Here is a 27,164-nt window from a genome sequence, read left to right as displayed (position 1 = left end):
TGGTGTAGTGAGGTGTAGGTGGTGTAGTGATGTGTGTGTAGTGATGTGTAGGTGGTGTAGGGATGTGTAGGTGGTGTAGTGAGGTGTAGGTGGTGTAGTGATGTAGGTGGTGTAGTGATGTGGTGGTGGTGTAGTGTGATGTGTAGTGTAGAGATGTGTAGGTGGTGTAGTGATGTAGGGTTTGCAGTGATGTGTAGTGTAGTGATGTGTAGGTGATGTGTAGGTGGTGTAGGTGGTGTAGTGTAGTGATGTGTAGTGTAGTGATGTGTGGTGGTGTAGTGATGTGTAGGTGGTGTGGTGATGTAGTGATGTGTGTGGTGTAGTGATGTGTATTGATGTTTAGGTGGTGTAGTGATATGTAGGTGGTGTAGTGGTGTAGGTGGTGTAGTGTAGGTGGTGTGGTGTAGTGATGTGTGTGGTGTAGTGATGTGTGGTGTAGTGATGTGTAGGTGGTGTAGTGATGTGTAGGTGGTGTATGATGTAGGTGGTGTAGTGATGTGTAGGTGGTGTAGTGATGTAGGTGGTGTGGTGTAGTGATGTGAAGTTGGTGTTGTGATGTGTAGGTGGTGTAGTGATGTAGGTGGTGCAGTGATGTGTAGGTGGTGTAGTGATGTAGGTGGTGTAGTGATGTGTGTGTAGTGATGTGTAGGTGGTGTAGTGATGTGGTGGTGTAGTGAGGTGTAGGTGGTGTGTAGTGATGTGTGGTGTGTAGTGGTGTGTAGGTGGTGTATGGTGTAGTGATGTAGGTGGTGTAGTGATGTGTGTAGTGTAGTGATGTGTAGGTGGTGTGTGTAGTGTAGTGATGTGTAGTAGTGATGTGTGTGGTGTAGTGATGTGTGGTGGTGTAGTGATGTGTAGGTGGTGTAGTGATGTGTATTGATGTTTAGGTGGTGTAGTGATGATGTAGGTGTTGTAGTGATGTGTAGGTGGTGTAGTGATGTGTAGTGATGTAGGTGTTGTAGTGATGTGTAGGTGGTGTAGTGATGTGTATGTGGTGTAGTGTAGGTGGTGTGATGTAGGTGGTGTACTGATGTGTATTGTAGTGTAGTGATGTGTATTGATGTTTAGGTGGTGTAGTGATGTGTAGGTGGTGCAGTGATGTAGGTGGTGATGTGTAGGTGGTGTAGTGATGTAGGTGGTGTAGTGATGTGTGGTGTGATGTGTAGTGTAGTGATGTAGGTGGTGTAGTGATGTAGTGGTGTAGGTGGTGTATTGATGTAGGTGGTGCAGTGATGTGTAGGTGGTGTAGTGATGTAGTGCAGTGATGTGTAGTGTAGTGATGTGTAGGTGGTGTAGTGATGTGTAGTGTGGTGTAGTGTGTAGGTGGTGTAGTGATGTGTAGGTGGTGTAGTGATGTGTAGGTGGTAGTGATGTGTGTAGGTGGTGTAGTGATGTAGGGTTTGCAGTGATGTGTAGTGGTGTAGTGATGTAGTGATGTGTAGTGATGTGTAGGTGGTGTAGTGATGTGGTGTAGTGATGTGTAGGTGGTGTAGTGATGTGTAGGTGGTGCAGTGATGTGTAGTGTAGTGATGTGTGTGTAGTGGTGTAGTGATGTAGTGATGTGTAGGTGTAGTGATGTGTATTGATGTAGGTGGTGTAGTGATGTGAGGTGGTGTAGTGATGTGTAGTGTGGTGTAGTGATTTGTATGTGGTGTAGTAATGTGTAGGTGGTGTAGTGTGTAGGTGGTGTAGTGATGTGTAGGTGGTGTAGCGATGTGTAGGTGGTGTAGTGATGTGTAGGTGGTGTAGTGATGTGTAGTGTAGTGATGTGTAGGTGGTGTAGTGATGTGTAGTGATGTAGGGTTTGCAGTGATGTAGGTGTGTAGTGATGTGTGTAGTGATGTAGGTGGTGTACTGATGTGTAGGTGTAGTGATGTGTGTAGGTGGTGTAGCGATGTGTAGTGATGTAGGTGTAGTGATGTGTAGGTGGTGTAGTGATGTAGTGGTGTAGTGATGTAGGTGGTGTAGTGATGTGTAGGTGGTGTAGTGATGTGTAGGTGGTGTAGTGATGTGTAGTGTAGTGATGTGTGGGTGGTGTAGTGATGTGTAGGTGGTGTAGTGATGTGTATTGTAGTGTAGTGATGTGTATTGATGTTTAGGTGGTGTAGTGATGTGTAGGTGGTGTAGCGATGTGTGGTGTAGTGATTTGTATGTGGTGTAGTGATGTGATGTGTAGGTGGTGTATTGATGTAGGTGGTGTAGTGATGTGTAGTGGTGTAGTGATGTAGGTGGTGTAGTGATGTAGTGTAGAGATGTGTAGGTGGTGTAGTGATGTGTAGGTGGTGTAGCGATGTGTAGTGTAGTGATGTGTATGTGGTGTAGTGATGTAGTGATGTGTGGGTGGTGTATTGATGTAGGTGGTGTAGTGATGTGGTGGTGTAGTGATGTGTAGTGTAGAGATGTGTAGATGGTGTAGTGATGTGTGGGTGGTGTAGTGATGTAGTGGTGTAGTGATGTGGTGTAGTGATGTGTAGGTGTAGTGATGTGATGTAGGTGGTGTAGTGATGTGTGTGGTGTAGTGATGTGGTGTAGTAATGTGTAGTGGTGTAGTGATGATGTGTAGGTGTAGTGATGTGATGTGTAGGTGGTGTAGTGATGTGTATGTGGTGTAGTGATGTGGTGTAGTGATGTGTAGGTGGTGTAGTGATGTGTAGGTGGTGTAGTGATGTGTAGTGTAGAGATGTGTAGGTGGTGTAGTGTAGTGATGTAGGTTTGCAGTGATGTGTAGTGTAGTGATGTGTGGTGTAGTGATGATGTGTAGGTGGTGTAGTGATGTGTAGGTGGTGTAGCGATGTGTAGTGTAGTGATGTAGGTGGTGTGGTGATGTGTAGGTGGTAGTGATGTGTAGTGTGGTGTAGTGATGTGTAGTGTGTAGGTGGTGTAGTGATGTGTAGGTGGTGTAGTGATGTGTAGGTGGTGTAGTGATGTGTGGTGTAGAGATGTGTAGGTGGTGTAGTGATGTGTAGGTGGTGTAGTGATGTAGGGTTTGCAGTGATGTGTAGTGTAGTGATGTGCAGGTGGTGTAGTGATGTGTAGGTGGTGTAGTGATGTGTAGGTGGTGCAGTGATGTGTGGTGTAGTGATGTGTAGTGTAGTGATGTGTAGGTGGTGTAGTGATGTGTAGTGGTGTAGTGATGTGCAGGTGGTGTAGTGATGTGTAGGTGGTGTAGTGATGTGTAGGTGGTGCAGTGATGTGTAGTGTAGGTGGTGTAGTGATGTGTAGGTGGTGCAGTGATGTGTAGTGTAGTGATGTGTAGGTGGTGTAGAGATGTGTAGGTGGTAGTGATGTAGGGTTTGCAGTGATGTGTAGGTGGTGTGTAGTGATGTAGGTGGTGTGATGTGTAGTGGTGTAGTGATGTGCAGGTGGTGTAGTGATGTAGGTGTGTAGTGATGTGCAGGTGGTGTAGTGATGTAGGTGGTGTAGCGATGTGTGGTGTCTTAATGTTTAGGTGGTGTAGTGATTTGTATGTGGTGTAGTAATGTGTAGTGGTGTGTAGGTGGTGTATTGATGTAGGTGTAGTGATGTGTGTAGGTGGTGTAGTGATGTGTAGGTGTGTAGTGATGTGCAGGTGGTGTAGTGATGTAGGTGGTGCAGTGATGTGTAGGTGGTGCAGTGATGTAGGTGGTGCAGTGATGTGTAGTGTAGTGATGTGTGGTGTAGTGATGTGTGGTGTATTGATGTAGGTGGTGTAGTGATGTGTATGTGGTGTAGTAATGTGTAGGTGGTGTAGTAATGTAGTGGTGTGTAGGTGGTGTAGTGATGTGTAGGTGGTGTAGTGATGTGTAAGTGGTGTAGTGATGTGTAGGTGGTGTAGTGATGTGTAGGTGGTGTAGTGATGTAGGTGGTGTAGTGATGTGTAGTGTGGTGTAGTGATGTGATGTGTAGGTGGTGTAGTGATGTGATGTGTAGGTGGTGTAGTGATGTGTAGGTGGTGTAGTGATGATGTGTAGGTGGTGTAGTGATGTAGGGTTTGCACTGATGTGTAGGTGTGTAGTGATGTGATGTGTAGTGATGTAGTGGTGTAGTGATGTGTAGGTGGTGTAGTGATGTGTAGGTGGTGTAGTGATGTAGGTGGTGTAGTGATGTGTAGTGTAGTGATGTAGGTGGTGTAGTGATGTGTAGGTGGTGTAGTGATGTGTAGGTGGTGTAGTGATGTGTAAGTGGTGTAGTGATGTGTAGGTGGTGTAGTGATGTGTGGTGTAGTGATGTGTAGGTGGTGTAGTGATGTGTAGTGTAGTGATGTGTAGGTGTAGTGATGTGTAGTGTAGTGATGTGTAGTGATGTGTAGGTGGTGTAGTGATGTGTAGGTGGTGTAGTGATGTGTAGTGTAGTGATGTGTAGGTGGTGTAGTGATGTGATGTAGGTGGTGTATTGATGTAGGTGGTGTAGTGATGTAGGTGGTGTAGTAATGTGTAGTGGTGTGTAGGTGGTGTAGTAATGTGTAGTGGTGTGTAGGTGGTGTATTGATGTAGGTGGTGTAGCGATGTGTAGGTGGTGTAGTGATGTGTAGGTGGTGTAGCGATGTGTAGGTGGTGTAGTGATGTGTAGTGTAGAGATGTGTAGGTGGTGTAGTGATGTGTAGGTGGTGCAGTGATGTGTAGGTGGTGCAGTGATGTGTAGTGTAGTGATGTGTAGTGTAGTGATGTGTAGTGTAGTGATGTGTAGGTGGTGTAGCGATGTGTAGTGTAGTGATGTGTAGGTGGTGTAGTGATGTAGGGTTTGCAGTGATGTGTAGTGATGTGTAGGTGGTGTAGTGATGTGATGTGTAGGTGGTAGTGATGTGTAGTGTAGTGATGTGTAGGTGGTGTAGTGATGTGTAGGTGGTGTAGTGATGTAGGGTTTGCAGTGATGTGTAGGTGGTGTAGTGATGTGTAGGTGGTGTAGTGATGTGTAGTGTAGTGATGTGTAGGTGGTGTAGTGATGTGTAGGTGGTGTAGTGATGTGTAGGTGGTGCAGTGATGTGTAGTGGTGTAGTGATGTGTAAGTGGTGTAGTGATGTGTAGTGGTGTGTAGGTGGTGTATTGATGTAGGTGGTGTAGCGATGTGTAGGTGGTGTAGTGATGTGATGTGTAGGTGGTGTAGTGATGTGTAAGTGGTGTAGTGATGTGTAGTTCAGTGATGTGTAGGTGGTGTAGTGATGTGATGTGTAGGTGGTGTAGTGATGTGATGTGTAGGTGGTGTCGTGATGTAGGTGTTAGTCTCTTCTTCTCACACACTGTTTATACAGCTGCTCTCTGCATTACAGATGTTGATCAATCGGAACGTAATTTCTGGCCGTGGATAAAGAGACAGCAGTGCAGAGGAAGAACAGAGCAGCTACACTGTGAGGAAAGGGAAAGGTAAATTTATTTTCTCTCTCTCTCTCTCTCTCTCTCTCTCTCTCTCTCTCCCTCTCACCCTCGCTATCTCACTCACTGTGTGTATGTGTGCGTGTGTGTGTGTGTGTGTGTGTGTGTCTGTGTTTGATGGACAGAGACGGAGATCTAGGGGTGTATGGTAACAGTCACACACTGGGTTTGAGTGTGAGAGAATCGGGACACTTGTTTTTGGATGAGCTGATACTGAGGCACATGACCCAGGACTGTACATCTGTCAAAGAACAGCTGTTTCATCTGAGGACACTACTGCAGGTCTCTCTCTTACACACACACACACACACACACACACACACACACACACACACACACAGATGTGATTGTTCAGAAGGTGTTGATTAATTTTCTCGAACATCAGCTCTGACTGTCCTGCAGGTTTATATTAATGCACTTCTCCCGATATGTTATCGTTTCTATAGCAACAGCTCCCTCACAGGATGTGTAAAGGAAGGAGTCTTCAGTGTTGCGTTCAGAGTTCACTTTTAGTTAAGCTCCAGAGCAGAGTCTCCTCACTGTCCACATCTCCACTACCACCTCCACATTTCTCCTCACTGTCCACATCTCCACTACCACCTCCACATTTCTCCTCACTGTCCACATCTCCACTACCACCTCCACATTTCTCCTCACCGTCCACATCTCCACTACCACCTCCACATTTCTCCTCACTGTCCATTTACATTTACATTTACATTTGTGGCATTTAGCAGACGCCCTTATCCAGAGCGACGTACAAAAGTGCTTTGAGTCTCTAGTAATTAATAAATCTACACTGGTACGCAAGATTACAAACTTAATATAAATATAAATCGAATTCTACAAACTTGGAAAGTGCTAATTTAGGTATTTCAGGAAGAGGTAGGTTTTCAGTCGTCGTTTGAAAATAGTCAGGGACTCTGCTGTACGGACATCTAGGGGAAGTTCATTCCACCACCTCGTTGCCAGAACAGAGAAGAGCCACATCTCCACTACCACCTCCACATTTCTCCTTACCGTCCACATCTCCACTAACACCTCCAAATTTCTTCTAGTTCTTTTCTTGTTGTTTCTGTATATATTACGAAGGTTCACCAGTGCCATCAGCTTGTTAGTAAAATCACACAGCAGACACTTCTCACCTTTGTTTTGGATTCAGTGATTAGGATCAGAATTCAGAATTAATGATCTTTATTCACTTCTGCATTGTTTTTCATATTCAGAATTCTGTTCTTCACATCTCCTACACATCTGTTTTGATTTACAATTTAGGGTTTGGAGCTTTTTCTACATCTGTCATTCATGTTTTTTACATGCCTTCAAAGTACAATGTGGCTTTTCAGGCTCAGTGAGTCTGTGTAAAACTCTCATTTCCAGCACACATCAGAGAAAGAGCTGCAACAAAACACAAATCATGTTGGCTCTCCTCAAAGCTCAGCAATCACGGGGACAATTTTCAAACCAGGTACATAGTAACACATCATCCTCCCATCCTATTACAGGGAAAAGTCAATATCTGTGATAGAAAAGCTGCCTATTTCCTTAAAGAGACGAGACGCTGTGCGCCGAAAGACAACATGCTAATATCTCTTTGTTGCAGACGCAAGTTCTAGACACTGTGTAATTAGAGAGACGATGTTGCTTTAGTTCTGCTCTGTGGTTTAATGTGCAGCACCTTGTGAAAAATGTCTCTCTGTGAACAATCGAATATCAACTGCTACATTGTATTAAAGAGCCATTTCAAATAATTTAACATTTTGATCTAAATAATCGTTTCCTTTTTTTTTTTGCCAGAATTAGTTTTAGACGACATTTAAAAGATTCCTCACCTACATAATTTATAATAATATTAATAATAATAATAATAATATCAATAATAATAATAATAATAGCACTGACTGTAAAAAGTGTGGAAGCACGTAAACTTTATATTATAGATATAACTTTATATTTAAGATGACACTCCAGATGTGTGTTTGTAAATAACACTTACAGAACTCAGACGTGCGCTTCGGCTCTTTGTCTTGTTGTACAATCTTACCAATTTCCACTTTGGCTCAGTACATTTGAAATGAGTTTTGGCCCAGAGAAGATAACGGTGTTTCTGGATCATGTTCACGCATGTCTTCTTCTTTGCATGATAGAGATTTAACCTGCATTGATGACATGAATTCTGAGGTGTTAATGAGCCCATGCAGGGATTTTCCTTACAGAATCATGACTGTTATAAATGCAGAAGATCACAAACATCCAATATTAAATTTGACCTTTTTTACCACATTTACATTTTACAGTGTTCCTTTTTTGGAATTGGGGTTATAGAATACTATGAAACGCTACCTGGGAGCATAAATTCCTGACATCTGTTTATAATGTAGTTAATGTATGTTTCATTAAATTACCAGAAGCAAGAGCTAAATACACGTTGACAGATTTCATCTTGGATTTAAAAAAAAATCTACCTAAAGCCATTCAGGACTGTTGGGATAGATGGTATTTTCTCCTCATTTACAAAAAGCCTCTGAATTTTCTCATCAGCATTCTGCACAGGCAGCTGCTTCCTCAAACATTGAGTGGTCAGGTCATTTTGTTATTGTGTGGCATGATGGTTATGATTAGGACTCGAGACTTCAGAAAGACCAGAATACTGATTTGGGCAGCAATGTGTGAGCTTGTTAATGTTCCGCTTTCTCGGCCAGATTAATTCCTTAATTAAGCAGGGTGAAGAATCGACTCTTTATTTGCATGTCATAATTAAGGCAAGAGCTGTGCTGCATTGTTTCTTGCACTGTTTATTTCCATTTTGTTATTTAGTTCCTTTATTGCACCATAAACAACTGCTGGAGAAGGTTTAATTACATCCCAAGTGAGAGTTGCTGCAGGTTCGACTGGAAGTGTTCAGGGTGAATTGTTTTGCAGAATTACGCTCATATTGTGTGTGTGTGTGTGTGTGGGTGTGTTCATTCTGGTCTTTGTAGATTGAAGAAGATGGATCAGTTGGTGAAACTGAGCCGTCAGTGTCCAGTCCGTCCTCTGAAGAGCCGAGCGATCAACAAGTAAGTGTTTGGGTTTGAATAATTCTGTGCTGAATATTTAAAACATAAATATAAAGTGTAAATATTGAGTGTTTACATACAGGAGCTTTAGGAGCAATATTCCCCATCCTCTTTTACATGGATAAGCTCCACCCGGAAGGGAATAGTGTGTGTGTGTGTGTGTGTGTGTGTGTGGGTGTGTGTGTGGGTGTGTGTGTGTGTAAAAAAAAACACACTGACATTTCATTTTTACTGCTAACATCAACACACCCAGGGGTGATGAATTATATAAGAATATCTCCAAACTGAGACACTCTCTTCAACACTGAGGGAGAAGAGTGTCCTTTGTGTTACACTGCCCTTTACACTGCCCTTCGCACTGCCCTTTACCCTTCGCACTGCCCTTTACACTTCCCTTCGCACTGCCCTTTTCACTTCCCTTTACACTGCCCTTCACACTGCCCTTCACACTTCCCCTAACACTTCCCTTTACACTGCCCTTTACACTACCCTTTACACTTCCCTTCTCACTTCCCTTCTCACTGCCCTTCACACTGCCCTGTGCGTGCGCTGTTGAAACAAAGAGACTCTGCCTTCAGAACAGGGGACAAGGCGGCTTTAAAAACAGCAAGGGCCAAACTGTCTCGTGCTATCAAAGAGGCAAAGCGCGCGCACGCGAAGAAAATCCACGACCACTTCCAGGACAGTGGAGACACCCGGCGCATGTGGCAGGGCATCCAGGCGATCACGAATTACAAGATCACATCACCTGCTTGTGACCGTGACGCCTCCCTCCCAGATGCGCTGAACGACTTCTACGCCCGGTTTGAGGTACAGAACAATGTGGTGGCGAGGAAGACCATCCCTCCTCCCACTGACCAGGTGCTCTGTCTAACCACAGCTGAAGTGAGGAAAACTCTATGCAGAGTTAACCCACGGAAGTCTGCTGGACCTGACAACATTCCTGGCAGAGTGCTCAGGGAATGTGCAGAACAACTAGCAGATGTCTTCCCTGACATCTTCAACATCTCCCTGAGCAGTAATGTTGTTCCCACGTGCCTCAAGACAACGACCATCGTTCCTGTGCCAAAGAAATCGACTGTCTCCTGCCTCAATGACTATCGTCCCGTCGCTCACTCCCATCGTGATGAAGTGCTTCGAGAGGCTTGTCATGAGGCACATCAAGACACAGCTTCCACCCTCCCTGGACCCATGCAGTTTGCGTGTCGTCCAAACCGTTCCACGGACGATGCCATCTCCACAACCCTCCATCTGGCCCTCACCCACCTGGATAACAAGGACTCATATGTACGAATGCTGTTCATTGATTTCAGCTCAGCATTCAACACAATCATTCCTCAGCACCTGATCGAGAAGCTGAACCTTCTGGGCCTGAACACCTCTCTCTGCAACTGGATCCTGGATTTCCTGACTGGGAGACCTCAGGCAGTCCGGATCGGGAACAGCATCTCCAGCACCACCACACTGAGCACTGGAGCCCCTCAGGCTGTGTGCTCAGTCCACTGCTGTTCACTCTGCTGACTCACGACTGTGCACCAACGCACAGCTCAATCATATCATCAAGTTTGCTGATGACACGACCGTGGTGGGTCTAATCAGCAAGAACGATGAGTCAGCATATAGAGAAGAGGTGCAACGGTTAACTGCCTGGTGTGGAGCAAACAACCTGTCTCTGAACGTGGACAAAACGAAAGAGATGGTTGTGGACTTCAGGCGAGCACAGAGCGACCAATCTCCACTGATTATCGATGGATCCTCTGTGGAGATCGTCAAGAGCACCAAATTCCTTGGTGTTCATCTGGCGGACAACCTCACCTGGTCACTTAACACCAGCTCCATCACCAAGAAAGCCCAGCAGCGTCTCTACTTCCTGAGAAGGCTGAGGAAAGCCCATCTCCTCCCCCATCCTGTCCATGTTCTACAGAGGGACCATTGAGAGCATCCTGAGCAGCTGCATCACTGCCTGGTTTGGGAATTGCACCGTCTCGGATCGCAAGACCCTACAGAGGATAGTGAGGACAGCTGAGAAGATCATCGGAGTCTCTCTCCCCTCTATCATGGACATTTACACCACACGCTGCATCCGCAAAGCACACAGCATTGTGGACGATCACACACACCTCACACACATACTTCACCCTCCTACCATCAGGAAAACGGTTCAAGCATTCGGCCGTCACAACAAGACTGTGTAACAGTTTCTTTCCACAAGCCATCAGGCTTCTCAACACAAAGAACTGAACAGAACTCACACACACTCACTTACACACACACACACACACACACACACTCACTGTGTGTTACTGTTACTGAACTGTACAACCTGGACTAAACACAATCATCACTCATCTCGATCCACTCCACCACCATTTATCTATTTATTATTATTTATACTCGCACCTTATATTCAGTATAATGTTTACATGCTGTTTTTGCACCTTTTATACTACAGTATAATGTTTACATGCTGTCTTTGCACCTCCTTGCTGCTGTTTTTTTGCACTACATTGCTCTGTTCTGTTTGTACTTTCTCCTGGGTATAGTATTTTACATTCTCCTCACACAGTACTGTATATTTAAGTATACAGTAGGTTTACTAGTCGGCGCTATACTTGGTTTTTGTCTTTTGTCTTGTCTTTTGTTGTCTGTCTGCACTCTGTCTGTCTGTACTGTTCTTTTGTTTGCACTGTTTGCACCAGGCTGCACTCGATGCACTTTATGTTGTTTTGTTGTTTAGTGTAGCACCAGGGTTTCGGAGGAACGTTGTTTCGTTTTTACTGTGTACTGTGTACCACTGTGTATAGTAAAAATGACAATAAAAGCCACTTGACTTGACTTGACTTGACTTACACTGCCCTTTACACTGCCCTTTACACTGCCCTTCACACTGCCTCTACACTGCTCTTTACACTTCCCTTTACACTTCCCTTTACACTTCCCTTCACACTGCCCTTTACACTGCCCTCTACACTTCCCTTCACACTGCCCCTACACTGCCTTTCACACTCATTTCACACTGCTCTTTACACTTCCTTCACACTGCCCTCTACACTGCCCTCTACACTGCCCTTCACTGCCCTCTACACTTCCCTTCACACTGCCCTCTACACTGCCTTTCACACTCATTTCACACTGCTCTTTACACTTCCCTTTACACTGCCCTCTACACTGCCCTTCACACTGCCCCCTACACTGCCTTTCACACTGCCTTTTACACTGCCATCTACACTGCCTTTCACACTGCCCTCTACACTGCCCTCTACACTGCTCTTTACACTGCCCTCTACACTTCCCCTTTACACTGCCTTTCACATTGCCTTTCACATTGCCCTTCACACTGCCCTTTAAACTGCCCTTCACACTGCCCTTTACACTGCCCTTTACACTGCTCTGTACTAATCAGAGTTCAGATCAGGTCATAATCGTAATGATGGTGTTTTAATTGTTTAAGCATTACCCTAACCCTAACCCATCTCTCTTCTGAACACTTTACATTTCAATTGAATTCTGTTTGGTTTTGATGATTTATTATCTGATTCTTTTGGCCATGTGTGTATTTGAGTTTAAAAGCACCACCATCAGGTGCTAATGGAAAAAAATGGTGTGAAGAAGTGAGGAGCATTAAAGATCTAACTCACAATGATAAATGTGTGGATTTTGTGAAGGCAAACTAACTGTGTGTGTGATGGTGTTCCAGGTGAATGAGCTCTTGAAGGAGGTGCAGAAGCTAAGAGAAGAGCTCAGAGGGAAAGATGTACTGATTTCTAAACTCACTCAGCGGCTGGTATGGGATTTCACTTCTCACCTCTAACAGACTCATACTTATGATCAGGATTGATTGATCGATTTATTTGTTAGTAATGAATTTCTGACAACAGGGTTAAGGTTTCTAGGTTCAGGTGTGGATGTGGGTGGTTTGTACTCTTATTCCTGTCAGAACTTTGTGGTTGAGTGTCTGGTGTCTGAGGAGGATGTTGTTTTTGCAGTGCAGTGGAGTTTAAAAAGAGAATTGATTTCAATATTCAACCTTCAGGCTCTGAACAGCAGAATGTCTTCCCTTACTCAGCTTTCCTTTTCCACCATCATGATGATAATGATGATGATGATGAATCCATGTAGATGTAGTGAGACAGGAGCAAATGGACTCCACATCCCATAATGCAATTCAGCTCAGATCAGCTCAGCTAGGTAACGATGTTTGAGGTGATGGGTGTGATGGAGCTGACTGTGATATCAGTGTGGAATATTTGGAAGCTGATGTGGTTGAAGAGTATGAACAGGTCATAAAGTGAGAAAGCTGAACAGACTAAAGTGCTGCCACATCGCTCTCTTCAGGTAGATCTGTCTGATTTTCCCTCTCTCTCTCTCTCTCTCTCTCTCTCTCTCTCTCTCACTCTTTCTCTCTCTATTTCTTTCTCTCTCTCTCTCTCTCTCTCTCTCTCTCTCTCCTCTCTCCCTCTCTCTCACTCACACACTCTCACACTCATATATGTGTATGTGTGTGTGTGTGAGAGTGTGTGTGTGTGTGTGTGTGTGTGTGTGTGTGTGTGTGTGAGTGAGAGAGAGGGAGAGAGGTGAGAGGGAGGAAAAACTTGTATCACAAGAAAATTAGTGACTTTCAACATGTTCATTTTTTTCCTGTAACAGCATAAAAAATCTTACAGCAATGTATCCTCAATTTCACAGTTTCTATTTATTACAGAGACATGATTTGTATTATTATTTCATTTATGGTTACTTTTAAATGTACTGGATTTTTGTGTTTATATATTTATTATTTAATATTAAATATATATATATATATATATATATATATATATATATATATATATATATATATATATATATATTTATTTAATATTAATAATATAATATTTACATGTAATACATTTTTGCTTTACACCTGACTGTTATAAAGTGCTGACACTGGAAATTCCCTCCTTTAATGTTTTTTTCTTTGTGTCCAGGCAGCTAAAGTGCAGGTGACTCCGTGCATCTGCCAGCAGGGGGAGCTGCAGAGACAAGAGCATCAGGATAAAAGCACTCAGACTCCATGGAGAGCGCAGAATGTGAGTCCACCGTTTCTAAACCGTCTTTACTTCCCTCAGAGAGAGATTTCACACTGCTCACTGCTCTGAACATTGCTTCAGAATGTTCAGAATATATCTATAACATTATTGTGTCACTGCATTTCCCCCCATGGTCTCAAATTATCACAATGGAAGAGGACCAAAAGCTCCGCCCAGTTCACAGACACGTCATGTCATAGATCCATGGAAAATGCTGATGAGTGAAAAATCAAATGTTTTATAACACTGCACAATATTTTCTGGATGGAAGTTTATTCTGACTTGTGAATATACTGATATGAAGATGTTGTGTGTATCATATAAATGAATAATCTACACACAAACACAGCTCCCAGAATCACGTGAGGAAGGGTCATGGTGTTCAGACTCGGGTTCTGAGCTTTACTTTATTAGCAGAAGAATTTGGGTTCTTTTTCTAACTTCGCTCGGTGTTTCACTATGGAAATTGCTTTGGGCGTGACCAACTACGGAAGCTCTTATGACACCACGTCTGTCTTGACAGACAGGTCGACCTGAGATCAGGCTCCGCCCCACCTTTATCCCTCAGGTCGACCCCTCCTAACATCATTCGCGCTTTCTTCCCGTGAGGGACTACACTAAGCTCTCTCAGCACTTCCAGTTCTCGGCTGGTTTCGTTTAACTGTTCATCCTGCGGGCCGTCATTGGATTCCGCCACCGAACGCGAGGTCAGTCGTACGGAATCGTGCTGAGCGACATCACGGAATAGCGTCCGCGTCGAGGCGAGCTATTCCTATTTCCAACCTGCTGTGTATTAAGTTACACGGTAGGGACGTAGTAGCGTCAGGCTATTACAGGCTTAGCGCGTCAAGGTGAAGCCTTCAGAGGGCTAACTACCCTGCGAACATCGGCAGACTAACGTGTTGTGACGAGTCTAATATTAACCCCGTACTCAGCCATGTCGACGATCATCCCCCCCACCAAAGGGAATGAGTCGAAGATCAGGAGGTTGTATCCGCCCGTGTCCATCATCATGTGGAGCAACCATCTCGGGCAGGGACCCTCACCCGATGTGCATCACGTGCATGGGCCCGAAGCACGCTCAAACGTCGCTCGCGGACCCGCAAGCATGCGCTCACTGCGCGTAGATGCCGGTGAAACATTTGGAGAGACGGCTGAGAGTAGCGGTGGCTAACCAACAGGACCCGTGTCTGTCCGGCGCCGCCGCGAGGTCTACGGCCGTCGAACATCAGCCGCGAGCTACCACGAGCTGGGCGGACCTGATGGAGGCCGAATCGCCGGTCATGCCGCCTCTGTTTGATAACCTCCTCGCGGAGGATGAGGAACGACCGTGCGACGAGGACGCGGATGCGAACTCAGACCTCCTCGACTTGGATATGGAGGACGAGGATGAGGACGACAGTGGTCCCTTCCCGGCCCAACAGTCGAGACCCCAGAGCGCGGGCGATGCAACCTCACAGGCTGAAGGTAACCTGCACGAGGTATGCAAACGAGCCGCGGCGAAGCTAGGACTAGCTTGGCCCGCTGCCCAGGACGCGGAGGGAGCGGTGAGAGACCTTTACGACGGGAAAAGGCTGCCGCCTGCTCAACCCGCCGCTAGACAGCTCCTGCCCGCCGTGCCAGCTTGCATGAAGGAGATGTCTCGTTACTGGTCTAGCCCCTTCAAGAGCAAGCTTCCCGCAAAAGGGTGCTCCAAGCTGGAGATTCAAGGGATGGAGGAGCTGGGGTTGGCCAGACCCCCAGCTGTGGAGCCTTCGGTGGCTTATCACCTCCATCCGAATCGGCGTTCCATATCTGCCTCCTCTCAAATTGCGCTGCCTGGGAAAATCGAGAGATTGACGGCGTCCATCCATCAGAGGATGTATAAATACACAGCGCAGTCAGTGTGCTCGCTAAACGTGGTGACTTTGCTGTCCGCGTACCAGGCGGAGATTTTAGAGGAAATGGGACGACAGCTCGACACGGGAGTACCTAACCCGGTACTTTGGGACGAGATCTGTGTGGTGAACGACCTAATTCTCCGCTCTTCACGAGGCGCAGTTCAGGGCTGCGGCCGCGTAATGGGCTTGGCTGTGTCAGGTTGTGGCTTAACCTGTCAGGCTTGGGTGACACACAGAAAGCGGAAGTCATGGATGCTGCCTACGACCACGCTAAAGGTCTGTTCGGTCCAGCTCTAGAGAAGATGAGAGAAACCAGCACTCTCAGGAAACAGGAGGACGAAGCATTCAACCTCTGTTTGCCTCATAAGCCGCGGCTGCGAGGGAGACCGATGAACGTGAGGAACACGAGATCGGCTCTCGGCGGACAGCAAGCTGGTCAACGTCCGAGATCGGATGGCTCGGTACCGTGGGGAAAGCATTCATTTGCGGCCGTGGCGGCTAAAAACCGTCCGCCCCACCCCGAGGAGCGGAAGAAGAAGCGTGTGACCTGACACGTGAATGTTCTCCTATCCTCCTTTCTCCGCTGGCGAAGAAAAGTAGAAGAGAACACAGCCCGGTTCTAAGTTCCGTAAGGGCTTCCTCTATAGTTTTTCCTCGGTTTCGAGGAATAAGGGAAAATGTTCAGTGTCACCAAGCACTCCCGACATTTGTTCACTCGCACGTCAGTTCAGACGATTGCGCAATAAAGAATGCATCATCGCATCCAAGCCACGAGCTGAGGGCGATGTGTTCAAAAATAAAAAACACAATAAATGTGGCACTTTCGCATCCAGGCGTTCAGCCGAGGGCGATAGTGTGCGAAAATCCCGAGAATTCAGCGTGCACCCCCCCAGTTTTGCCACTGGAGGGCGCGCTCGCTCTGCCAGTGGAGCCCAACGCGGCGACGGTTGTGACATCATCAACGCGCGACCGGAGTTGTGTACGCGGGGGTTCTCTTTCGGCGCGCCTCGTCAAGTGGCGCGCATGCGCTGTTCCTTTCCTGGGTCTTAAGCACGATTTCACGGGGATACAGGCTTCCATTTGCAATGAAACCACCCAGATTCAACGGTGTGTTGGTCTCGGTGGCCGAAGGGGAGTCGGCTCGCGTCCTAGCTACCGAGATCGACTCTCTTTTGAGCAAAGGGCAATCAGAGTTGTCCCGGAGGCAGAAAGCCGTCAGGGTTTTTACTCCCGGTACTTTGTGATCCCGAAGAGAGGAAGCGCATCTCTTCGTCCGATCTTGGATTTGCGTGTGTTAAACAAGCACCTGAGAAAATATTCATTCAGAATGTTGACACACAAAGCACTCTGTCGGTCGATCCGTCCAAACGATTGGTTTGTGACGATCGATCTATCAGACGCGTATTTTCACATAGACGTTTACCCGTCACACAGAAAATATTTGAGGTTTGCGCACAGAAGCACTGCCTACGAGTTTCAAACCATTCCGTTCGGACTGTCTCTCGCTCCGAGGACTTTCAGCAAGTGTGTGGAGGTGGCACTTTTGCCGTTGAGAAACAGCGCGATTCGGATTTTGTCTTATATAGACGATTATCTGATATGCTCCTCGTCAAGAGAGCAGGCGATCAGAGATGCGGAGAGCGTAGTCACACATCTCTGCAACCTGTGTTTCAGGATAAACAGGAAAAGAGCTGCTTTTGTCCCGCGCAGTGCGCGGAATATCTAGGGCTCAGTATAGATTCCCTCTCCTATCGAGTCACGCTGACAGAGAGAAGAATCGCATCTCTCATTCAGTGTCGCCCTGCTGGGCGGGACTATGGTCCTGTTCCGAGTGTGCCTACGAATGCTGGGTTTAATGGCTTCAGTGATTTCTGTGGTGCGTCTGGGACTTCTCATGACGAGAGATTTTCAGAGATATTTCGCGCGGTTGCGCTTATGTCCCCGACGTCATCTCAATCGGCTGGTCAAAATAACGCATGCTCCGCCAATGGGGATGCCCCGCGACACTTCGGTCGGGGATTCCCTTGGGGGCGGTGTCGTCGAGGGTTACTATGACGACGGACGCGTCTTTGGCGGGCTGGGGTGCAACCCTTATGGGCAGAGCTGTGAACGGCGTTTGGCCTCCACAGCTAATCCCGAGACATATAAACTACTTGGAGTTGTTGGCAGTATTTCTAGCGCTGAAACATTTTCTGCCTTTCATAAAGGGCCGACATGTGTTGGTGAAAACAGACAATTCCACAGTGGTCGCGTACATCAACCGGCAGGGAGGTGTGCGCTCCCTCCAGCTGCATCAGTTGGCGAGGAAACTGATAATGTGGTGCGACACAAGGTTTTTGTCCATCAGAGCGACTCATGTTCCAGGCATATGGAACAAGGGTGCGGATCTGTTGTCCAGGGGAAACCCCCTGTACGGGGAATGGAAACTGCACACCCAGGTGGTGGAGCAGATATGGCAGAGATACGGCCGGGCTGCCGAGATCTCACGCCCGCGAGAAAACGCTCAGTGTCCTCTGTTCTTTTCTCTAAGAGACGAGGATGCACCGTTGGGTGTGGATGCGTTAGCCCACCCGTGGCCAAACGTTCTTCTCTACGCTTTCCCTCCACTGAGCTTGATTTCCCCCACCCTGGCCAGGGTCAGAGAACTCAGCTTGTCACTGATTCTGATAGCTCCACTTTGGGCGTCCAGACACTGGATTGCAGAAATAGTTCAGATACTGTCAGATCAAACGTGGCCGCTCCCTTCACGGAGGGACCTTCTGTCCCAGGCGGGCGGAGAGATTCATCATCCGCACCCGGACAGGATTGCTCTCTGGGCCTGGCCCGTGAGAGGTGGAACTTGAGTGTGGCAGGTTTACCCCAATCGGTTATACACACTATCCAGAGTGCCAGAGCCTCGTCTACTCGCACACTTTATGACAATAAATGGCGAGTTTTTGAGGAGTGGTGTGGCCGTGGTCATATTGTCTCCTTCCAGTGTTCTGTGAAGGACATCTTGTGCTTTCTCCAGGATTTGCTGGATAAAGGGAAAGCTTTTTCTATTGCTGCGTGTCATGTCGGGTTTAATAACGAACCTGCGGGTCAGCACCCTTTGATTAGCCGGTTTATGAAAGGTGCACGCCGTAAGAGGCCGGTGTCTCGGCGGTTAGTGCCTCAGTGGGACCTATCTTTGGTTTTGGAAGCCCTTTCTCATCACCCCTTCGAGCCGGTGGATGGCATAGGGCTGAAATTTCTTTCTCTTAAAACGGCGCTGCTTGTGGCTCTAGTGACTGCTAAGCGTGTGAGCGAGCTGCAAGCCCTGTCTGTCAGTCCGTCCTGTTTACAGTTTGCCCCTGGGCTCACGAAAGTTTCCTTTCGCCCTAACCCGGCGTTTGTACCTAAAGTGGTGGATTCTTCTTATAGATGTCCCGTTACGGAACTTTCGGCTTTCCACCCACCTCAGGAGGAGGAGGAATTGGGTTCCTTGTGCCCAGTGCGGGCCCTCCATACGTATGTCAAGAGAACAGCGGGTTTCAGAAAATCTGACCAGCTGTTTGTGTCTTGGGCTACCCCTCACAAAGGGAAGCCGTTGTCTCGACAACGGCTGTCCCGCTGGATTGTGGAGGCTATATCTATAGCGTATGTATGCTGTGGTTCTCAGGCACCTGCGGGTCTGAGGGCCCACTCTACTAGAGGGATGGCGACATCATGGGCCCTACTTAAGGGAGTTTCTGTTCAGGAAATTTGTGCGGCGGCTGGCTGGGCTACGCCACACACCTTTGTGCGGTTTTATAGACTAGATGTGTCTGAGTCATCCTTGGCACATGCGGTGCTGAGTGCCAGATGCTCTGAGCCCATGTGATTGGCTTGTGCAATCCGGGAGCAGTCTATATCTCCCATAGTGAAACACCGAGCGAAGTTAGAAAAAGAACGATGGGTTACTTAACGTAATCCCGGTTCTTTGATAACAGAGTGAGGTGTTTCACCAGCACTTCCTCCTTGCACGGGACGGAAGAAATCTCGCTGCAATGATGTTAGGAGGGGTCGACCTGAGGGATAAAGGTGGGGCGGAGCCTGATCTCAGGTCGACCTGTCTGTCAAGACAGACGTGGTGTCATAAGAGCTTCCGTAGTTGGTCACGCCCAAAGCGATTCCCATAGTGAAACACCTCACTCTGTTATCAAAGAACCCGGGATTACGTTAAGTAACCCATCGTTTTTCAGTATTGTCCCGACCAACGCCTTTAGAATAGAAAATGATGAAACATACACTAAATAAAATCATTGAAATAAGCACTAAAATAATGAGTGAGAAAATGCTGTGTTAAAAGAAATCAGCACGACTAATGGATTTCTGAAGGAATAGATTCAGCTGTAATGATCACATTTATTACTGGTTAGTGGTTTTACTCGTCCTTCAGTACAGAGAACAGAAAAGCAGCTGATCAGCACACAGTCTCATCTCAATGTTTATATGGAGCTCTGACTCTGCCTTTAGAACTACTTTAACTACAAATATTTAATTGGAGGTAACGAAATCATTGTTTGAACGTGTGTGTGTTTTGAATTAATTATATTGTGTGTGTGTGTGTGTGTGTGTGTGTGTGTGTGTGTGTGTTAGTTCAGTGAACTCTGCTGTATAGAGCATGGTGTGAAGGAGAGTCAGAACCTTTTGGACTTCTGCATTTTACTGAACCCTAACCCTAACCCAAACTCTTAACCTTACCCTAAACCTAACCCTTACCCTAAACCTAACCCTAATCCCAACTCTTAACCTTATCCTGACTCTAAGTCTAACCCTAAACCTAACCCTTAACCTAAACCTAACCCTTACCCCAACTCTTAACCTTACTCTAAACCTTATCCTAAACCTAACCCTTACCCCAATTCTTAACCTTACCTAACCCCAAACCTAACCTTACCCTTACCCTAACCCCAACTCTTAACCTTACCCTAAACCTAACCCTTACCCTAACCCCAACTCTTAACCTTACCCTGAACCTAACCCTAAACCTAACCCTAACTCTTAAACTTACCCTTACCCTAAACCTAACCTTACACCAACTCTTAACCTTCCCTAAACCTAACCCTTACGCTAAATCTAACCCCAACTCTTAACCTTACCTAACCCTAAACCCAACCCTTACTCTAACCCCAACTCTTAACCTTACCCTGACCCCAAACCCAACTTTTACCCTAACCCCAACTCTTAACCTTACCCTAACCCCAAACCTAAACCTAACCCTTACCCTAACCCCAACTCTTAACCTTACCCTAACCCCAACTCTTAACCTTACCCTAAACCTAACTCTTACCCTAACCCCAATTCTTAACCTTACCCTAACCCCAACTCTTAACCTTACCCTAACCCCAAACCTAACCCTTACCCTAACCCCAACTCTTAACCTTACCTAACCCCAAACCTAAACCTAACCCTTACCCTAACCCCAACTCTTAACCTTACCCTAACCCCAAACCTAACCTCACCGAAACCCCAACTCTTAACCTTACCCTAACCCCAAACCTAAACCTAACCCTTACCCTAACCCCAACTCTTAACCTTACCCTAACCCCAAACCTAAACCTAACCCTAACTTTTAACCTTACCCTAAACCTAACTCTTACCCTAACACCTAAACCTAACCCTTACCCTAACCCCAACTTTTAACCTTACCCTAACCCTAACTCTTAAACTTACCCTTACCCTAACCCTAAACCTAACTCTTACCCTAACACCTAAACCTAACCTTACCCTAACCCCAATTCTTAACCTTACCCTAACCCCAAACCTAAACCTAACCCTTACCCTAACCCCAACTCTTAACCTTACCCTAACCCCAAACCTTACCCTTACCCTAAACCCAACTCTTAACCTTACCCTGACCCTAAGTCTAACCTTAAACCTAACCCTGACTTTAGCCCTAAACCCAACTCTTAACCTTACCATAACCCTTACCCATGGGGTGGTTCACATTGTTTTGAACAAGCGAAGATGTTTTTTCTTCTTCTCTAGAAGTTCTCTTCATTTTACAAGCAAACTATTTTTCTCTCTCGCTCTCTCGCTCTTTCTCTCTCTCTTCCTCACACAGACACACACACACACATGTCCTTGACCTGGTAAGGTCTGGAGTGTTTATTATCGCCTGCTCACAGATTTTTCCTAATAATTCTCTTGTATCCAAATACTTCTCCTCTTACAGACACTTCTGCTCTGTGTGTGTGTGTGTGTGTGTGTGTGTGTGTGTGTGTGTGTGTGTGTATGTGTGTGTGTGTGTGTGTGTGTGTGTGTGTGTGTGAGGCATTGTGTCCATCAATGTGTTGTGAGACTGCAGCTCTGAGAAATAAACTTAGAAGATAAATGAACACTGAATTAATTCCTCCACACACAGAGGATCAATCACACAAATACACAATATACAATATCCTGGTCATATCTCTCTCTCTCTCTCTCTCTCTCTCTCTCTCTCTCTCTCTCTCTCTCTCTCATTCTCTCTCTCTCTCTCTCTCTCTCTCTCTTTCTCTTTCTCTCTCTCTGCTCGAGAGCGGTTGGTGTGTTGCCAAATGTTTCACTTTTTCAATGTTTAATCGCAATTTTTCTCCTTAAACATTTAGGAAATATCTTGTGTGTGTGTCTGTGCGCGTAAGTGTATACTTTCGTGCCTGTGTGTGCGGGCATGTGTGTGTGTGTGTGTGTGTGTGTGTGTGTGTGTGTGTGTGTGTGTGTGTGTGAGAGTGAGTATTCAGCATGGCTTCTCCAATCACGAGGCTGTGTGAGAGTTTGACTCGCTGGCACGGTGTGTGGGCGAGTGTAGAGGTGTGTGTGTGTGTGTGTGTGTGTGTGTGTGTGTGTGTTCAACAGTATTGAGAAAGTAATTAAACTGATCCAAAAGGAATTGCTATTAATAATGAGTGTGTACTGGTTTCTCCCCTCAGTTCTTCTGCTAAAAAAAGGTGTTGCTGTCAAATGTCCCTCCTTTTATTAGTGATGAGGCGATTCTTATAGAGCTGTCTCAGTACGGGCAAACCGTCTCCCCCATAAAGAAAATCCCGTTCGCCTGTAAGTCCTCACTAGTTAAGCACTTGGAGTCTTTTAGGCGGATGTTGTTTATGGTTCTGAATGAGGGTTTTGAGGAACTAAATGTGGCCTTTAAGTTCAGGATCGATGGGCTTGACTACAACATCTTTGTTTCCACTGATTCAGAAATAAAATGTTTTAAATGTGGTCACTGGACGGGACACTGTCTGAGCTTTAGAAGGCTCTCCAGGGCATGGAGAATGGGCAGGCACCAGGTATAGATGGTCTCCCTGTGGAGTTTTTAAAGGCATTCTGGGCAGTAATAGGGCAGGATGTGCTGGAGGTCCTACAGGACAGTGTCAGAGATGGTCATCTACCAGTGAGCTGCAGGAGAGCCTTCCTGACCCTGCTGACAAAAAAGGGAGACCTGACCCACCTGAAGAACTGCCGCCCAGTGTCACTACTGTGCACTGACCGCAAGCTGCTGTCAAAAGCATTAGCATCGAGATTGACAACGGTGATGGAGATCATTCACCATGACCAGATGTACTGTGTGCCTGGCAGGTCGATATTTGACAACATATACCTAATTCGGGACATTTTGGACATCTCCAGGCTATTGGGCTTTAAGACTGGTCTGATTTTCCTAGACCAGGAAAAAGCTTTTGACCGGGTTGAGCATGAATACTCGTGGAAGGTGCTGGAAAGCTTTGGGTTCAAGGTTAACTGTGGTTTTTGTGCTTCTTTTACAGTGTATAGAGGAATTGGCTGTTCCCTATCAGGTATGTTGTACTCTCTGGCGATTGAACCTCTTTTAAACATTTTAAAGGACTTCTGCCAAGGCCAATTGGAGTAAAAGTGAAGCCATTTTAGTTGGGGAGTGGGGAGGTGGGCGACCTTCATTGCCAGGAGGCTCAGCATGGAAAAGAGGTGGCTTTAAATATTTGGGTGTCTACCTGGGGAGCAATGAGTTTTTACATAAAAACTGGGAAGGTTCTGTAGAGCATGTGAAAGGCAAACTGAGCAGGTGGAAACGGTTAGTCCCAAAGATGTCCTACAGGGGGTTCTCCATCTGCTGAAAGAGGAAGGAGGGCACAGGTTGGTCCAGCTGTCCAGCAGAGCTGCAGCGTTCTGCCTCCAGTTCATTCAGAGACTTCTCACTGGACCCAGAGACTTAGTATGGAGAGCAGCAGCCAGTGGATTATTACGCACAGTAGAAGGACTGGGGCTGGACAGAGCCTTGTTTTTAATGGACACAAAAATGCTGGACATCTCTGGATTACCAATGTTTTACCGTGGACTTTTTAAAATCTGGAACGTTTTTAAGAAACAGAACAGAAGGCTATCGAACACTACACTGGTTTCTGGAGGAGCCTCTGGTGTACGGCGGGTGACTGGACATCTCCAGTGTGACAGTTTCTGCACTGTCCAGAACTCTAATCTCCTCAGGCATTGTGATGCTCCGGAAGCTTGTGAACATCACAGGGTCAGACTTGACCAGGGCAGAGGACTTGGCAGCGCGTATGAGACTAAGGTCCCTGCGTGTTGTCAATCAGCTCCTACACTGCTGGAGAGTTGCACTAACATCAGAGGAGCGTGTTCAGCAGATGGACTATCAACACACAGAGGCTGGTCCTGCAGAGAATGTACCCTTTCCCCAGCTGAACATCGCTCCTGACCTCAACAGGCGTGAAGGCCCCCTCCTGGAGTGCCGGGGCGAAGGGAAGATGGACTTTGGGTCAGTGTCGGGAAAGCTGTGTTAAGGTTTTGAATAAAAAAAGCTGAATGGGAGGGTAGACATGGAGAAGTATTTTGGGTTTTAATGCTTATATTAAACTAGAGTGGAGACACTGTACAAACCACCGTTACCAAAAAGAGCTGCTGACCTCCAGTGGATGATTTTACATGGTATTATCTCTGTGAACGTCACTAGGTTACGTATGTCATTCTAGTTCCCTGAGGGAATGAGAGCTGCATTGAAAATGCTTTGGGAACGATTGCATTGTTCACGCTCTGAATCACGTGTAAAATCTGGCCAATAGGCAAGTTGTGACATCATTGGCGGGCGACGTCGCGTAAACAAGGATGCTATAAAATGGGTGAGTGATGGTAGCGACATTAGCTTCTGGAATAGGAGAAGGTAAGGGTTTCGTTTCAGGAACTCGAGCTGCATCAAAAACGCCTGAGCACAACCGGCATGCAGGACAGAGGAGCCGGGAGTGGCTCTGATGTCGAGATAGAACCTGACAAAGTCTAAGCGTGGACCAGCTCACAGCGTTACAATGTCCTGGAGCGAAACTCCAACGGACCAGGCCGTAGAGGCCGCTATACCCCATGGAATGAGCCTTGACTCCGAAGGAAGTGGGGAAGACCAGAGGACTCATAACACGAAGAAATGGCATCCACAATCCATCTGCTGAGCGTCTGCTTATTAGCCAGAAAACCTTTCCTATGAGGGCCATAGCAAACAAACAGCTGCTCCGACTCCCTCCACGAACTCCTGTGGAATTATGTCGATTTTGCTTCTCCTGGTTTGGGGGCTAGGAAAGAAGAAGGGCAGAATGCCTGCACAACGACAGGTCATGAGGGAGCCGCAGGCACCTGAGGCACATGGACCAGGGTTTCCCCTGCCTGTAAGAGGAGATCCCTCCTGGGAAGATTTCCCAAGGAGGTCCCCACACACATACACACACACACACTCACACACACACACACTGTACACTTGCACATACACACACACACACACACACACTGTACACTTACACACAGACACACACACACACTGTACACTTACACACACACACTGTACACTTACACACACACAAACACAAGGTTTCTTCCTCATAACATCTAAGGGAGTTTTTCCTCGCCACAGTCTACATGGTGCTCATCAGGGATAAACACACACCATTCATCTTAACTGTTAAACTCTGAAAAGCTGCTTTGAGACAATGTCTGTTGTGAAAAGCGCAATAGAAATAAACTACACACTGTACACTTGCACACACACTGTACACTTACACACACACTGTACACACACACACACGCTCTGTACACTGACACACACACACACTGTACACTCACACACACGCTCTGTACACTGATACACACACAGTACACACACACTGTACACTTACACATACACTGTACACTTACAGACACACGCACGCACACACACTGTACTCTTACACACACACACACACACACAGTACACATGCTCTGTACACTCACACACACGCTCTGTACACTGACACACACACAGTACACACACTGTACACTTACACGCACGCACACACACACATGCTCTGTACACTGACACACACACTGTACACTTACACACACATGCACGCACAAACACGCTCTGTACACTGGCACACACAGTACACACACACTGTACACTTGCGCACACACATACACACACACTACACTCACACACAGTCTACACTCTACACTGCACTATACACACGCTCTGTACACTGAAACACACACTGTACACTTACACACACGCACGCACGCACACACACGCTCTGTACACTGACACACACTACACTTACACGCACATGCACGCACACACACACTGTACTCTTACACACACACGCACACACACACTGTACACTGTACACTTACACACATGCATGCACACACGCTCTGTACACTGACACACACTGTACACTTATACACACGCATGCACAGACACGCTCTGTACACTGACACACACTGTACACTTACACACACGCATGCACACACACGCTCTGTACACTGACACACACTGTACACTTACACACACGCATGCACACACACGCTCTCTACACTTACACACACGCATGCACACGCTCTGTACACTGACACACACTGTACACTTACACACACGCATGCACACACACGCTCTGTACACTGACATACACTGTACACTTACACACACGCATGCACACACGCTCTGTACACTGACACACACTGTACACTTACACGCACATGCACGCACAAACACTCTACACACACATGCTCTGTACACTGACACACACACTGTACACTTACACACACGCATGCACACACACACACTCTGTACACTGACACACACTGTACACTTACACACACGCATGCACACACACGCTCTGTACACTGACACACACTGTACACTTACACACACGCATGCACACACACGCTCTGTACACTGACACACACTACACTTACACACACGCATGCACACACACGCTCTGTACACTGACACACACACTGTACACTTACACACACATGCTCTGTACACTGACACACACACTGTACACTTACACACATGCACACACACGCCTGTACACTGACACACACTGTACACTTACACACGCATGCACACACACGCTCTGTACACTGACACACACTGTACACTTACACACACGCATGCACACACACTCTCTGTACACTGACACACACTACACTTACACACACGCATGCACACACACGCTCTGTACACTGACACACACTGTACACTCTACACACACATGCTCTGTACACTGACACACACACTGTACACTGACACACACGCATACACACACACGCTCTGTACACTGACACACACTGTACACTTACACACACGCATGCACACGCGCTCTGTACACTGACACACACTGTACACTTACACACACGCATGCACACACACGCTTTGTACACTGACACTTTCACGCACCTGCACGCATGCACAAACACTCTACACACACATGCGCTGTACACTGACACACACACAGTACACAGACACTGAACACTTGCACAAAGTCAGGGATTCTGTAGGACCAGGTGTGGTGTGGTTTATGTAGCAGATGAAAA

General features: G+C 46.7%; 1 protein-coding gene across 7 annotated transcripts in view; it reads left to right on the top strand.

Moving 5' to 3' along the window:
* The window catches only part of ccser2b (coiled-coil serine-rich protein 2b), a 63,592-nt gene that overhangs the window by 27,805 nt on the left and 8,623 nt on the right, over positions 1 to 27,164 (top strand). For 5 of the 7 annotated variants that reach the window (XM_046872662.1, XM_046872660.1, XM_046872658.1 and 2 more), the window contains exons 5-9: positions 5,246 to 5,339; positions 5,474 to 5,630; positions 8,330 to 8,407; positions 12,105 to 12,191; positions 13,375 to 13,476. In XM_046872662.1, coding sequence (XP_046728618.1) covers positions 5,246 to 5,339; positions 5,474 to 5,630; positions 8,330 to 8,407; positions 12,105 to 12,191; positions 13,375 to 13,476 — 518 coding nt within the window. The remainder of the gene's footprint in view (positions 1 to 5,245; positions 5,340 to 5,473; positions 5,631 to 8,329; positions 8,408 to 12,104; positions 12,192 to 13,374; positions 13,477 to 27,164) is intronic. The other 2 variants (XM_046872663.1, XM_046872661.1) reach the window with 1 other exon arrangement.

Source organism: Silurus meridionalis, chromosome 18 (genome assembly GCF_014805685.1).
Source record: "Silurus meridionalis isolate SWU-2019-XX chromosome 18, ASM1480568v1, whole genome shotgun sequence".
Taxonomy (NCBI): Eukaryota; Metazoa; Chordata; class Actinopteri; order Siluriformes; family Siluridae; genus Silurus; species Silurus meridionalis.
This window is presented reverse-complemented; position numbering and strand designations above follow the sequence as displayed.